This window comes from Bombyx mandarina, chromosome 11 (assembly GCF_030267445.1).
Source record: "Bombyx mandarina strain Sakado chromosome 11, ASM3026744v2".
Lineage (NCBI taxonomy): Eukaryota > Metazoa > Arthropoda > Insecta > Lepidoptera > Bombycidae > Bombyx > Bombyx mandarina.
In genome coordinates, this window is record NC_143218.1 from 4,364,549 (window position 1) to 4,378,560 (window position 14,012).

Here is a 14,012-nt window from a genome sequence, read left to right on the forward strand (position 1 = left end):
CTGCCATGGCGAAGGAATCGTCGTCGGGGAGGTAACGGCGGAACCTCGTACCCTGATTCAGACTGTAATTTTTTTATTGCCCTTGTCGATAGATGAACATACAGCCCACCCGATGGCGAGTGGTTACTGTCGCCCATGGGCTCTGAAGAATTGTTTGAGATGATCCCTTTATCTCCTTTTTATCATCGCACCTTCCGCCATCGGAGCAGAGTTCATCCATATTACCTGGAACCGCTGCGTTCATCGGCAGTGCGTTTCCAGAGATATTTTTTGCCACGTACCATCCGACTATTGAATGAGTTCTCCTCCACAGTGTTTCCCGAGCGCTATGACATGTCCTTCTTCTAAAGAGGCTTGTGGAGAGTATTAAGCGGTAGGCAGCGGCTTGGCACTGCCCCTGGCATTGCTGAAGTCCAGGGGCGACGGTAACCATTCACCATCAGGTGAATTCAGGTGGGCCGTATATTCGTCTGCCTGCTAGGGAAATAAAAAAAAAGCATACGGTTCTAATGTTAGGAAAGAAAACCATTTTTTTACTTACGGAAATGATTTATTAATTAAATTAATAATATATTTTACAAATCTTATCGCTAACTATTGCACGTATTAATGACAAATGACAATAAATCTAATTACCGACTAGAATATATCACTAACAAAAGCTAACTACGAGATTATTGAACAATTTAGACGAAAACAATATTATTTAATTGAGAATAGTTGACTGATGCTACCTCGTGATGTCGCGGGAGCCCGGCCTTACTACCTGGCCTACCTGGGAGGTACTCTGGAAGCGTCAGCTGGTCCAGGATGTAGCAGGTCTCCAGAGGGCTTTTATTTTTATTTGTTATTGTTTTGATGGGTGGACGAGCTCACAGCCCACCTGGTGTTAAGTGGTTACTTGAGCCCATAGACATCTACAACGTAATTGCGCCATCCACCTTGAGATAGTATAAGTTCTATGATCTCAGTATAGTTACAACGGCTGCCCCTTCAAACCGAAACGCATTACTGCTTCACGGCAGAAATAGGCAGGGCGGTGGTACCTACCCGCGCGGACTCACAAGAGGTTCTACCACCAGCTCAATCGTGAGCTCATCAATCTAACATTAGTAGTATTATTGTTCTCTGTTGCCAAACAATATCTATTTGACGGGCTGTGTGTCGCGACCCCACTATTATGATGTCAGTAATTTCGTTCAGTTTGTGTTTAAAATCCTCCAGCTATTTGACTAACAACGTCCCCCTCGCTTCGGGGACTGAAAAAATCAATAGCCAATAAGCATTGGTTCAAATGATGAATCATGGTACGTTTTAGTCAAATTAGGTTGACGTCGCTGTGCGCCCGTGGACCGCGCCACGCTCGCCGGCGACCGTGCACGTTTTAACGACCCTTTGTTGGTTTAAACCGAAAGTCATCGGATAATCTATTTAACAACAAATAAAAACGATTCCATTGTTGTAGCTGGATCCGCCATCTTGTGTTTAGTTTATTAGTTGTGTATGTAAACATATTGTTTTATATAAATACATATTTAAAATTGGTGAATTTTGATGGAGATTAGCATTGTAATTAAACTTTATTATACCTACGTATTATTTGCTCGTTTTTTATTGTTATTATATCGAGGGATTGAAAGGATAAAGGATGTTTGACTTAAGTGTCATTTTTGAAATTTTACAGAAGATTCATTTAAAGTTTAAAAATTTAGAAAAAACATCATGATAAAAAAACTTTTTGAGCCAAACATTTGGATGGTGTAAACATAATTGAAGGTCAATTAAAAACATCGAATTGTTGATGTTAATAGATATATAACAAATAAGACCTTTAATTACAAAGATAAAGGTCGCGTGCTAAGCGAAATGTTGCCTTAACCAAATCATTCGCACCTGCACACGTCTTGAGCATATCCTCCGGTTTTCACGAAACAAGAATCAATTCAATTTAGTTCTATTATCAGTTTTCAAAACATCAGAAACAATAGGGACAACGAATATACGCGAGAATAAACTTATAACACTTGCTATATTCACATCCCGCTCTTGTAGTGAGAGTTATTTAATTGAGACAGTCGCAGGCAGGGCTGCCAGCCCCAGCATAGAGTAAAATTGTAGATATGCTCCAAAAAAAGTGCAGAAAACTGTAAATATCAAATTAAAAACAGTAAATCTACATCTTTATCTGTATGTTATAGTTTGTATAATTTAATGATAGTAATAAATAGAATATATTGTAGGGAGGGCAATAAAAACAAGAAAAATCGTGTAGGTAATTATCAAAGTTTTAATCTAATTAAATGTCTAAATCAAAAGTCTCAAAGTTGCGATTATTCCAGTGCCTGCATGTTGGATAGCATTACGAGCTACTATTTCATTTTGAATTTGTAAGTCTTCTTGATTTTCCGTTTCATCTTTACTGTTGTTGAAATCGTACATAGGTACATATTTTTATTGAGTTTTTGAAATAAAAGAAAAATAATTTTTAAATTCTGACTTTGTGTGCAAGGTACCTTATTTTGGTATTGGTAACCATTACCTCCGGTTCGATAGTAGTAGGTTTTAGTGAAGCTGACTTAGTTGTACGAACTAATAAAATAGAAATAAATAAATAATACTAAAACTGTAGATTCCAAGGACTAAGCTGAAAACTAAGAGAAGAATTTGAATTGTAGGGCTGGCAACAGTGGTCGCGGGTGTTTGCGCGGGAAACTCAGCGGGAGATAACCTCATCACCAGTGACGTCACGTCGAGCCCAAATAAATAATAATTCAAGTGACAAGCTGACGCCGACCAGATTGTGACCAACGTGTGTTCGACTTGAATAACGCTGTCGAGGTGGGAAAAGCTATTTGGCTTAAGCGACATTTTATTATTTTACATATCAGCATCAACAGTTCGACGTTTTTGATTAAATTTCAATTAAATTTACTCCATTGAAATAGTTGAATAAGTTTTCTTGTTATGATATATTATTATGTATCTATTTTTCCAAATTTCAAACTTTAATTGTCTCTCCTGTGAAGTTGCAAAAATATCGCTTAAGCCAAATAGCCTTTCCACCCCTCGATATAATAATGGGATCTGATTTAATTTTGTGAAATAAAATTGTTCATATTTCACTAAAACTGAGGGTTTTCTTCTGATTTGCAGCTTGTTGTTTGTCGGTGAGGTGTGGCGACTTGTTGAATGAATAATGCAGTTACATTAAAATTATTCAATGTTTGTAACGGAAACCAGAAACGGATTATCAGCTCTCAGACTAACGAAATGAAGTTAAAGATATTACCTATTCATTTTGAAGCAAATTATAACCTAACCGAATGTAAAAGTCCGTTGTTACGCACACAGTTGCTCCATTCAAATTCGACAATCTTACGTTTTTAATTTGAGTTATATTTGAATTGCAAAGAATTTGTTTAGAGTAATGCAAAATTTCACTAAACTTTAATTAAACGACGCAGACATTTACTTCTAGTTACAAACACTAATGTCATTAATGTTTATAAAAACAAATAGTATTTACAGTAGTAAGTAAACGCGTCACTTCGATACTCCGGGTCGGCGTAGACATTGTCGCCTCCTCACGCTGTGTGTTCCGTGGGGAGTGCCCAGAGGGTCGCCTCTCCTCACCAGCGCACTCCGCCAACCGAGCTGCTGTCATCTCTACCGTCTGGAGCAGCTCCGTGCGTCCCCTCCGCGGCGTGTCCCGAGCGATATGACGCGTTCTTAGCGATCACTTACCATTAGATGTGGCTGGTTGTGGGCGCGAACGTTTAATAGCGGCGATGATATGTCCTGAGCATGTCGCGAGACAACTACATACATCCACTAAACGTATTTGGCTAATTATTAAAAATTCAATGTTCAGTAATTAAGGCCGGCTGCACACTGTCGGGCGTGTCTCCGGTTGGTTCGCTGAATCAACTCCCGGAGTCCGCGCAGCTAGACGTCGTAGTGCGGCAGCTGGTCGAGGGGGTGGTAGTAGCGGTGCGGGTAGGGGGGCGGCAGCCGGCCCCCCGCCATGCTGAACAGCGCCTCCGGGTCGCACACGAACTTGTACACGTACCGCTCGCCTGCGGGGGGACAGGGGGGACCGGGGGGGACGTAGTGTTAGCCACCTGTGCACTTCGGTCTGAGACTCAGGTCTGGTAGAGACGATGAGGCTGAGACCAGATTTCATTAAAATTATCACATTCCAAAATTTGATTGTATAACGCGCAATCTATAACAATATTTCGCGTTACATTGCTGGCAAGTATGGAGTAAAGCAAGTATTATGAAGGGGGGCCCCGTGGCATCGTCACCTGCTACTTTCTGCATGATCCCCTTCTCGTAGTAGTACCGCAGCGAGCGGGACAGCTTGTCGTAGTTCATGGCGGGCCGGTTCTTCTGCGCGCCCCAGCGCCGCGCCACCTGCAGCGTCACACCACCACGCTGCCTCAGAGTGTCTTTGTGTAACGTTGATGTGTTCTATTTGAACACACTAAGCGAGCACCAATTGCAAGGTCGGATGGCAATGTGTGGCCAGTCGTTGCCTCACTATATATATGTCTGCGGTTGACGGTGACCCGTGGTGACTCGTGATACATTCCGCGCATGGTGGGTACCTCCTCCGGCTCGTGCAGCTTGAACTCGAGCCCGCGGCCGGTCCAGGCCACGCAGCGCGCGCCCTCCGCCAGCAGCGACACCAGGAACTGCCACAGCTGCAGCGAGCCGCGCCGCCCGCCTGCACACACGAGCACCCATTACCACATCACCAGATTCAAACTGCAACACGTGTTAGCTGGACTGCAGAATAAAGACTTTGGACTTAAATAGTATGGTTCGGTATCCAACATTACAAGTGTAAGAACTCATTGAGTCCACAATGAAGTAAGTACACCGTGCGGTAGCTTATTTAACGTGATGGCTGGGGGCGGCGCCAGGAGTGCGAGGGCACGCCGGGCTGCACTGCGGTGCTAATATATAATTGCTTCAGTCTAGACGCAATCCTACAGCAGTAGGACCACAATCACACGAGCCGGAATAGCAGCAAGTACGCCGCGGCATCTGAATGAATACTAAGTTAATTAACTTCATTATACCGCAAATTATATTGAAGTCGTCGTGGCCTAAAGGATAAGACGTCCGGTGCATTCGTATCTAGCGATGCACCGGTGTTCGAATCTCGCTGGCGGGTACCAATTTTTCTAATGAAATACGTACTCAACAAATGTTCACGATTGACTTCCACGGTGAAGGAATAACATCGTGCAGTAAAAATCAAACCCGCAAAATTATAATTTGCGTAATTACTGGTGGTAGGACCTCTTGTGAGTCCGCACGGGTAGGTACCACCGCCCCGCCTATTTCTGCCGTGAAGCAGTAATGCGTTTCGGTTTGAAGGGTGGGGCAGCCGTTGTGACTATACTGAGACCTTAGAACTATATCTCAAGGTGTGTGGCGCATTTACGTTGTAGATGTGTATGGGCTCCAGTAACCACTTAACACCAGGTGGGCTGTGAGCTCGTCCACACATCTAAGCAATAAAAAAAAAAAACAGAAACAAAATCAGCTAACGCTCGAGGTCAACGGCCTTGCGTGAGACGGCGATGCCCGCCAACTACCCCTGGCCATACCGCGCGCCGGGACGCTGTGTGTGTACCTGAATGCGTAGTGGTGACGTGCTGCGGGCTGGCGGGGTCGGTTCGGCTCGAGACGGCCAGCGGCGTCGCACAAAGCGAGCTGCTCACTGCGCACACAACCACCTCGTTACGTGAGCTCATCGGGACAACGACGCTCGGCATCAGGCAGCCTCGCACTGAGGCCTGTGCAGTGTGCTGTGTAGTTCGGTTCAATAGTGTACGATATGATTGAGACTATGACCTCAAAGCTGACAGTGGCATCATGCGAGGTACAAGATCGGGCCAGTGAATATCTGATAGTATCGGATGTAGCGCGGGGCGGGGGGCGCGTCGCTATCAGACGTGTTGCTCACGAAAATAAGTCCTAAATAAAACGAACACTGTTTTTATGCAATTATAGTCCTTATAACGAACGGAACAAATGACAGATTCTTTCTGATTCAATCAGTACTGAACCGAACCGCCCAGGGGCACTCACTAAACGCGTCGTCCGCGTCCACTTCGACTACACGTTGATGATCGAAACCTTAAGTATTAAGTGTATTATCTATGCTACAGCCGAGCGAAACATATTACGTCAATTGCCAATGTGACAGGACATTTTGGCGGGAACGCGGGGAGCGAAGTTGTGTGAATTGTTTTATTTTGTCTATTTACTGTTTCTTCGGGTTTAAATGATACATATTTATGGTATATTAACTGTTTAATATCTGTGAAAGTGCTCAAATGTGGGAAAATGAAACAAAGCTGCTGGACGTAGCTTCTCGGGATCCTCCAAAAAGTTCACTGAAAAAGTCTCAGTAAATGACCACGATGATATTATATTTCATCCCATATCGTCTCATCTCATTGAATTTCATGCCAATTGATTCATCATCATCATCATCAGCCTATAGCAGTCCACTGCTGGACATAGGCCTTTCCAATTGCTCGCCACTGAGCACGATCCTCGGCCTCATCATCACTCCACCGAGCCTGAGGGCGTCCTGCACTTAATGTTCCAAAATTAATCAACTTCATTTCATTTCATTTTTTATTATTATTTTTCATTTAAAAGATTAGGCTGAATGGTGTGGTACCTTTTCCACTTGGAAAAATAGAACTACTACTACTGTCAATGTGACAGATGACACTGGTCAAATGTCAACGTTGCACCGACACAGGGCGACCTCGCTCAAGTCGACTACCATAGCACGTATACGTTTGTACCTAGCTTCTCGTCCCAGCGGTGGTGGGGCTCGGAGCTGGAGACCGGCTCCTCCCTCGCCTCCTCGTCCTCATTACATTTACTGAACGGGATGCCGCATCTGTTCCGACACAACACTTAGTTAACGGGCAATGTGCACTGTACAATAAATTATTAACGTAAAGTCGGAGACTACTTGGGAAAACTTTACGATTTGTACCGCTGGTGGGTCGTCTTGTGTGCCCGCACGGATAGGGACCACCGCCCGGCTTCTTTCTAACCAGTCACGTTGTCTACGGTTTTATTAACCACGCGTGTAAGAAATAACAACAGCCACAATTGCCAACATTGTTGATGACGCAGTGCGGGGCTGCGGGGTGGCGGTCCCCCCCGCGCGGTCTCGCCAGTCGCCCGGCGGACCCCGACTCGACTGCCCTCACCTGTGCAGGTACTGGTCTCTGTAGTCCAGCCTGGTCTCCTCGCCGTCACTCTTGCACCTGAAACATCACAAGTTAACGGTGCACTTGTAGCGGAGGCGCGGCGCCTTAAAGCTCTTGTCTGCAGGCCCAGGTAACCCCTTAACTCTAGGTGCGTGGTGAGTTGGTCTAAACTGTATGTTCAGTTTGAAGTCTTTTAAGAGGAAGTCGCTACAACACGTCATAGTTGCAATACTTCATTCGGGAGAGCTAGTGAGTAGAAAGGTCGAGTGTAACTTTGGCACGCAATGTAACTCTACCGAGAAGGCGCCGCGCGGGGTCAATACACTTATGTTGACGAACTACCGTAACCATACATTACGGGCTCACAATATGAACTTGCTGTAAGGATTCTTAGAAACGCTTCTCATCTCTATCACAACGCACCACTCGCCACGGGAGCAGAGTTCAGTTCTGTTACTCGGAGCCGCTATACTACAGTCCGTAGAATGAATTCCTCATCAAGTGTTCTTCAAATGCACTATTTGCGACGTCTTGGGTGGGCTCTCGGAATATCATCTTTACGCGGGATGGTAATAGAACAACAAGACAAGTGTCGATAGTGCTAGTTCCTCACGCGTGAGGCTGGGTCTGTCCGTCGGGCGGCGCGTGCGTGTGCGTCCGGTACAGATGCGGGGGCGCGTGCGTGTGTGCGTGCTCGTAGAACGACTCCCGGCACGGCGCCAGCGACCCGCCGCACTCCCTGGACACAGACCAGGCGACACGTTACGAAGCTGCGGTTAAAGCTTTGGGGACGAGAGGTCCTGGCGCGAGTAGTCCTTGATAGCTTCGATGCTGCTAAAGGCTCGGCCCCTCTGCTATATGTGGTGGGAGACAGAGTAGGCGAGCCTAAGCCCAGAGTAGCTCGAAGTCGTCGTGGCCTAAAGGATAAGACGTCCGGTGTATTTGTATCTAGCGATGCAACGGTGTTCAAATCCCGCATGCGAGGACCAATTTTTGTAATGAAATACGTACTTAACATATGTTCACGATTGACTTCCACGATGAAGAAATAGCATTGTGTAATAAAAATCAAACCCGCAAATTACAATTTGTCTAATTACTGGTGCTACTAATGCGTTTCGGTTTGAAGAGTGGGGGACGCGTTGTACTGTAAAAACTGAGACCTTAGAACTCATATTTCAAGGTGGGTGGCGGCATTTACGTAATAGATGTCTCTGGGCTTCGTTAGCCACTTAACACTAGGCGGTCTGTGAGTTTGTTCACTCAACTAGCCCAGTACAACTATATTCGTATCCTGTATAGCGTGATATTCCCGCGGCAAGTCCTGTGCGGGCCCGGCGCGGCGCCGCGCGACTCGTAAGGATGTTATTTCCGGTTCCTGCGGCGCGCCGACTCCCTGATTCGGTTTTCGTGCGTACAAATTGCCAATGTCGTTGTTGTTCAAATGGATTTCCTTAACTCGATGTCTCGGGGCGCCGCCGCGCACGAGCTGTCTCTTGACTTGTGTCGGGCGCGTGCGTCTATGGGCCACACGCGGTCGTCCGGGGTCAATATATCGTAGACACTCGTGTATACACCGGTATCGTGTGGCATTATCCATGACAATGTTTGAAGTTGCAAGTGGGAATACATTCGATGATTCTAATCTATGGAAGGCTGGTGCAATACGGCCAAGCGAAGCTGAAACAATCTCATATTGGAAATGTTCATTTGCCATCTTTCTTAAGCTGACGGCACTTTATGTACAATGTTATGATGAAACTTAGAGGGGGAAGAAGTCGACCGAAAAATATATGAATGGAGTGTGTGAATGAGAGAGAGGAGTGAGTGTTGAGATTACGGCTCATAGAGGAGAATGGAAGAAAAAAATTCGCTGTGTCGACCCCATCTAGAGGGATACGGAGAAGAAGAAAAGGGTATAATGATGAAATGTAGTCTAAAGACTACATTTCATCATTATACCCTTTTCTTCTTATGCACTATATTAAAATATAGTGCATAAGAACGTAAGAAAGACCGGAGACAGTCGCGCGCTGGCCGGGCTGGTGACAAGCTGTGGGCGCTGACCTGTACTGGTAGTGGAGGCTCCAGGGGAGCGCGTGGGGCTGCTGCGACATGCTTCAGGGCCCGCGCGCCGCCGTCATCCCGCCGACCCACCCTCACCACCGGAGCCGCACTCACAGCAAGTCTGAAGATGTGCTGTTCTGTAGCGGATTACATACAACAGTTACATCACGTGCAGTTGACTAGCAGATTGTGCTCTCTGTGGATCAGTATAACAGTTTGGTATGTTAAGTTGTCTTAACGTGACGACCTCATCAGTGTAGGCCTTATTGTACCCAAACCATATGTGCACTATTATTTATGTTTATTACATAAGTAGATCGTATAAAATACATCAGATCATAAGTCGTGTTCAGTTAAAAAATTACCGGAAATGATTTGTTTAAGCTGTTTTTTTTGTTATTAGATCGCCACAACTATTTTCCATTTGGGTTAGGAGTTTAAGTTCCATCTGTTATTTAGATTAGACAAATTATCTTAAATTATGCATCGCCAATGGAATTACGTATTCGGAGTTACTAAAAATATAACAAAAGGCTTACAGTGAATCGACTCTAAAACATGTGCTTATTAGTCGTAAAAAGCGGTCGAGATGTGATGGAAGACTTGCCTCACCGCTGTAAGCCGTCAACGTCTGCAACTGAAGTTAACATTACAAAAGTGAAGGACTGAATATACTGATTCTAGTTTGAGAGAGATAGTCGCCGAACTTTCTGTAGGTATCTCACAAGTCGATCATCGAAACATGTTTCCACTCGGCTAGTCCCAAAAGACCTGAATTTTTTCCAAACACTTAATCGCATTAGAGTCGCTGAGAACACAGTTCTGCTAAAACTAGTCATGACGCGCGTTGCTGCTGGTGACCAGACGTGGGTCTACCAGTCTGACCAACTCAACCGAATCTGAAAAAGCCGCGCTAAAGTCGACCAAAATTCAAAGTCCTGTTGATTGGTTCCTTTGACTATCACAAACGCTAAGTAAAAAATATTATTTGAGCGGTATGCCGCGTGTAAGAGAGCAAAGTCGATAAAAAGCCAGATTTGTGGAAAGAAATTTCTTGGATTTTGTAGCCCGTTATCTTTGAAGCGCCTCCGCACAGGACCGTCATTGTCAACGAGTTTTGGACCAAAAACTCAACAGATTCATTCGGGCAACCATATTATTCACTAGATGTCAAATGACCCCTAAACCACCACTTCACGACACACGGTCTCATGCGACGTGTCCCCCCCCGCGCTCCGCCGGTGAGAGCGCGCTACCACAACTAATTTAACGCAAAATTTAGACACTTTATTAAAATAAAAACAATCTCCAATTAAACTGTTTTAACATCATCTCATCATCCGCGACGCGGCGGGGCCACGCTAACGTAACTTGTTACTTTAAAAGAGAGAGTCTGTGAGTGACTTCCAATCTGTTCCCGAGGAGACATCTCGCACATCAAAGCGAACTGATTGACGGGCGCTCTGCCCCCCGCGCCCCCGCCCCCCGAGACAACGACTCATTAATTACAACGATCGGAACAAGGAGTACATTCCTACCACGAGCCGGTGACGGTGGCGACATTTACATTGTAGATGTCTATGGGCTCCAGTAACCACTTAACATCAAGTGGGCCGTGAGCTCGTCCAACTAAGTAATAATAATAATAATATAGCCTTTTATTCAGATCTCTTAGTACAATGAATTTTTAAACTTATGTAAAAAAAACTAGCATTAAAATCTTTAACTTAATAGATATAAATTTAAACTAATATTTATTGCTTGGTTATCTTTCCTTGATCTGTTTGCCAGTCGACAAAGGCCTCCTCCAACCTTTTCCACTCCTTTCTTTCTTGAGCCACTCTGTTCCATGTGACTCCTGCCACTTGTCTAACGTCATCGTCCCACCTTTTCTGTGGTCGCCTCTTTCCCTTTTGCCTTCCCTTGGGTGCCACCATGTCACTCTTTTGCTCCATTTATCGTGTCCTCTTACCAGGTGACCAGCCCATGGCCATTTGAGTCTTTTGATTTTGCTTATTATATCGGTAGTTTTTGTTTTGATTCTAATGACGATTTTTTTTTTTTACTCTGTCGGACTTTTTAGTGCTTAGCATACTCCCACTCGTCCCACTACCTAAGTAATAAAAATAAAAACAATCCATGGCGTTGTCTAAGGTTGGTTGTACCAAAAAAAAAAATGTCTATGGTTGGCGGCCGCTTTACATCGACTAGACCGTGGCTCGTCCACTCAACTCAGATAAAAAAAATGCAAATATCAATCAACGTCAAATGATTTTGTTCGTTTGAAAGTTTTCTCTCATTGTAAGACGAACCACCCTAATGCAGTTTAGCGTGAGCCGGCGCGGTCCCCGGGCTCATATCCGCTCGACACCGCCGCCGCTTCCGACACGTAATTTAGTTATAAAGTCAATAACGGCGTAAAATATTCAATATTCATTTGTCGACTGCGTGGGAGGTGTCCGCGGTCTACACCGCTCACCCTACCTATTCATGTTTCCTTCAATTAAGATCTTCAACATTCATTGGACACGTATTAAGAATGCGCGCTATTTATTAACACTTCACATCGCATAGAAGTTCAATTATAAGTTATTCGTCGCCTTTATGTATTTATTTTTCTATTTAACACGAGGAATCACGTCCAGTTACATTGTTTCCTTTTCCGCACCATTGTTCACATTGCGGCTTCACAAATGCCATTACTAGTGTTAGAACCCGTTTTTTTTTGAAATTTACAAAATCCCCTCGTTCCCGCCAAAAAACATAACCTAATTGTTGCTCGGCGCGCTTCTCTCTACACACACTTCAACAGAATTACAGCGGAAACTATGACAGGACTGTCTTACTGGCGCTGCTTCTACCAGCCGCACAGTGACCCACTTAACTCCAGCGCAGCGGCTCCGGCTCCTCGCAGGGCTACAGCTGGTGTCGCAGATGCTAGCACCAGCCAACGTGTAGAAGAGGCTATCTAACCAAACATCCCACTTTTCGGTCGACAATATTCAAGTTTAATTTATAACGCGCGACGCAGAGATAAACAAAACCAGTTACATTTTTCAAAAGTTTTCTTGTGTTACCAAGATGAGTACCTATTGGGCGCAAATCGCCATTATTGGCAATAATTAATATGATTTATAGTTTGGTTTATTCTATATCGTTATATATTTGTTATAATGGTATGAAGTAGGTATCTATATATTAATACGTGAAGCAAAAACTTTTACCCCTTCTTACGAAAATTGCGCAGACGGAGGAGTATGAAATTTCCCACACTTATAGAGAATATTGAGAAGGAGTGCAGAAAGATATTTTTTTATAAAATTATGCTTAAAAATACCTTAAATAATAAAAAAAAGACATTACACACACTAGCATGTATTTGTCATTCCTTTTTTTTATTGCTTAGATGGGTGGACGATCTCACAGCCCACCTGGTGTTAAGTGGTTACTGGAGCCCATAGACATCTACAACGTAAATGCGCCACCCACCTTGAGATATAAGTTCTAAGGTCTCAGTATAGTTACAACGGCTGCCCCACCCTTCAAACCGAAACGCATTACTGCTTCACGGCAGAAATAGGCAGGGTGGTGGTACCTACCGGCGCGGACTCACAAGAGGTCCTACGACCAGTAATTACGCAAACTATAATTTTGCAGGTTTGATTTTTATTACACGATGTTATTCCTTCACCGTGGAAATCAATCGTGAACATTTGTTGAGTACGTATTTCGAGATTCGAACATCGGTGCATCGCTCAACACGAATGCACCGGACGTCTTAACCGTTAGGCCACAACGACTTTAAAATTTTACTCTTTATTTATTGTCAAACTTTTAATGTTGTCTAAAGTCTATTCTTTTTATTAAGGGAATTTATGACCTGGTAACTAAAACTTTTAGGTCATGTATTATTTTAATGTATGTTCTTATTTTTATGAAAAATGATAATATGGAGTGAAATGAAATGAAGATGATTAATTTGAGACAGTAATCAACTGGGATGAAATTAAATGAAATGAGTTGAGATGATATGGAATGAAATATAATCTCAGTAAAATGGTGGTCATTTACTGAGATTTTTTCAGTGGACTTTTGGAGGATCCCGAGAAGTTACGTTCAGCGGCTTTGTTTTATTTTCCCACTTTTGTGCACTTTCACAGATACTAAACAGTTAACAAACCACCGTTATTACACATTTAAGTCTGAAGAAACACTAAATAGACAAAATAAAACAAATCACACAACTTCACTCCTCGCGTTCCCGCCAAAAAGTACCCGTTTAAAGTCTGTGGTCAATTTGAGAATAAATTAAATATTGTTTGTCTTTATCAATATTTGTCTAAAGTATAGTCTTGGCGAAATCTATGATTATAGAAGTATAATAGTATTTGATAATAGAATCATAACGTTTAAAGTTATAATTTCAATTTTAAATTATAGTCTTATAGAATTTCGACTACTGGGCGACCACTAGTTATAATGTTATGCAAATCACATTGTTGGCGCCATCTATTATTAGGCTGTATAATAATGTTAGTTTAATTTGTTCAAAGTACATAATTTATGTAAAATAAATTCATGTCAGTCATGTAAGAATCCCTAAAATATTTATTGTAAATATTATGCAAAATTTTATTAATTGTTTCGCTGTAATTTCATTTGTTTGTATATTTGGAAGTTGTAGTTGCTATA

General features: G+C 43.5%; 1 protein-coding gene across 2 annotated transcripts; it reads right to left on the reverse strand.

Annotated features, from left to right (window-relative positions):
- Positions 1–528: 528 nt before the first annotated feature.
- LOC114244468 (protein C-ets-2) lies at positions 529–9,480 on the reverse strand. 2 transcript variants are annotated; one of them, XM_028176307.2, is made up of 8 exons: positions 9,321–9,480; positions 7,867–7,992; positions 7,254–7,310; positions 6,837–6,934; positions 5,648–5,734; positions 4,611–4,729; positions 4,308–4,416; positions 529–4,076 (listed from the first exon to the last, which is right to left on the reverse strand). In XM_028176307.2, exons 1-8 carry the CDS (start codon positions 9,368–9,370, stop codon positions 3,946–3,948), a joined length of 777 nt encoding a protein of 258 aa, XP_028032108.2. In that variant the 5' UTR covers positions 9,371–9,480; the 3' UTR covers positions 529–3,945. The 2 variants fall into 2 exon arrangements, with proteins under 2 accessions (XP_028032108.2, XP_089586898.1); XM_089730772.1 differs by lacking the exon at positions 7,254–7,310.
- Between the last annotated feature and the right edge of the window lie 4,532 nt (positions 9,481–14,012).

Bases quoted from the DNA above. Each gene is read 5' to 3' on its own strand.
- LOC114244468 (XM_028176307.2), bottom strand. From the start codon at position 9,370: ATGTCGCAGCAGCCCCACGCGCTCCCCTGGAGCCTCCACTACCAGTAC. The intron at 7,993-9,320 runs GTCAGCGCCCAC...GTCTGTGTCCAG, and splicing joins AGCCTCCACTACCAGTACAG to GGAGTGCGGCGGGTCGCTGG. The intron at 7,311-7,866 runs GTGAGGAACTAG...GTGATGTTTCAG, and splicing joins GGACAGACCCAGCCTCACGC to GTGCAAGAGTGACGGCGAGG.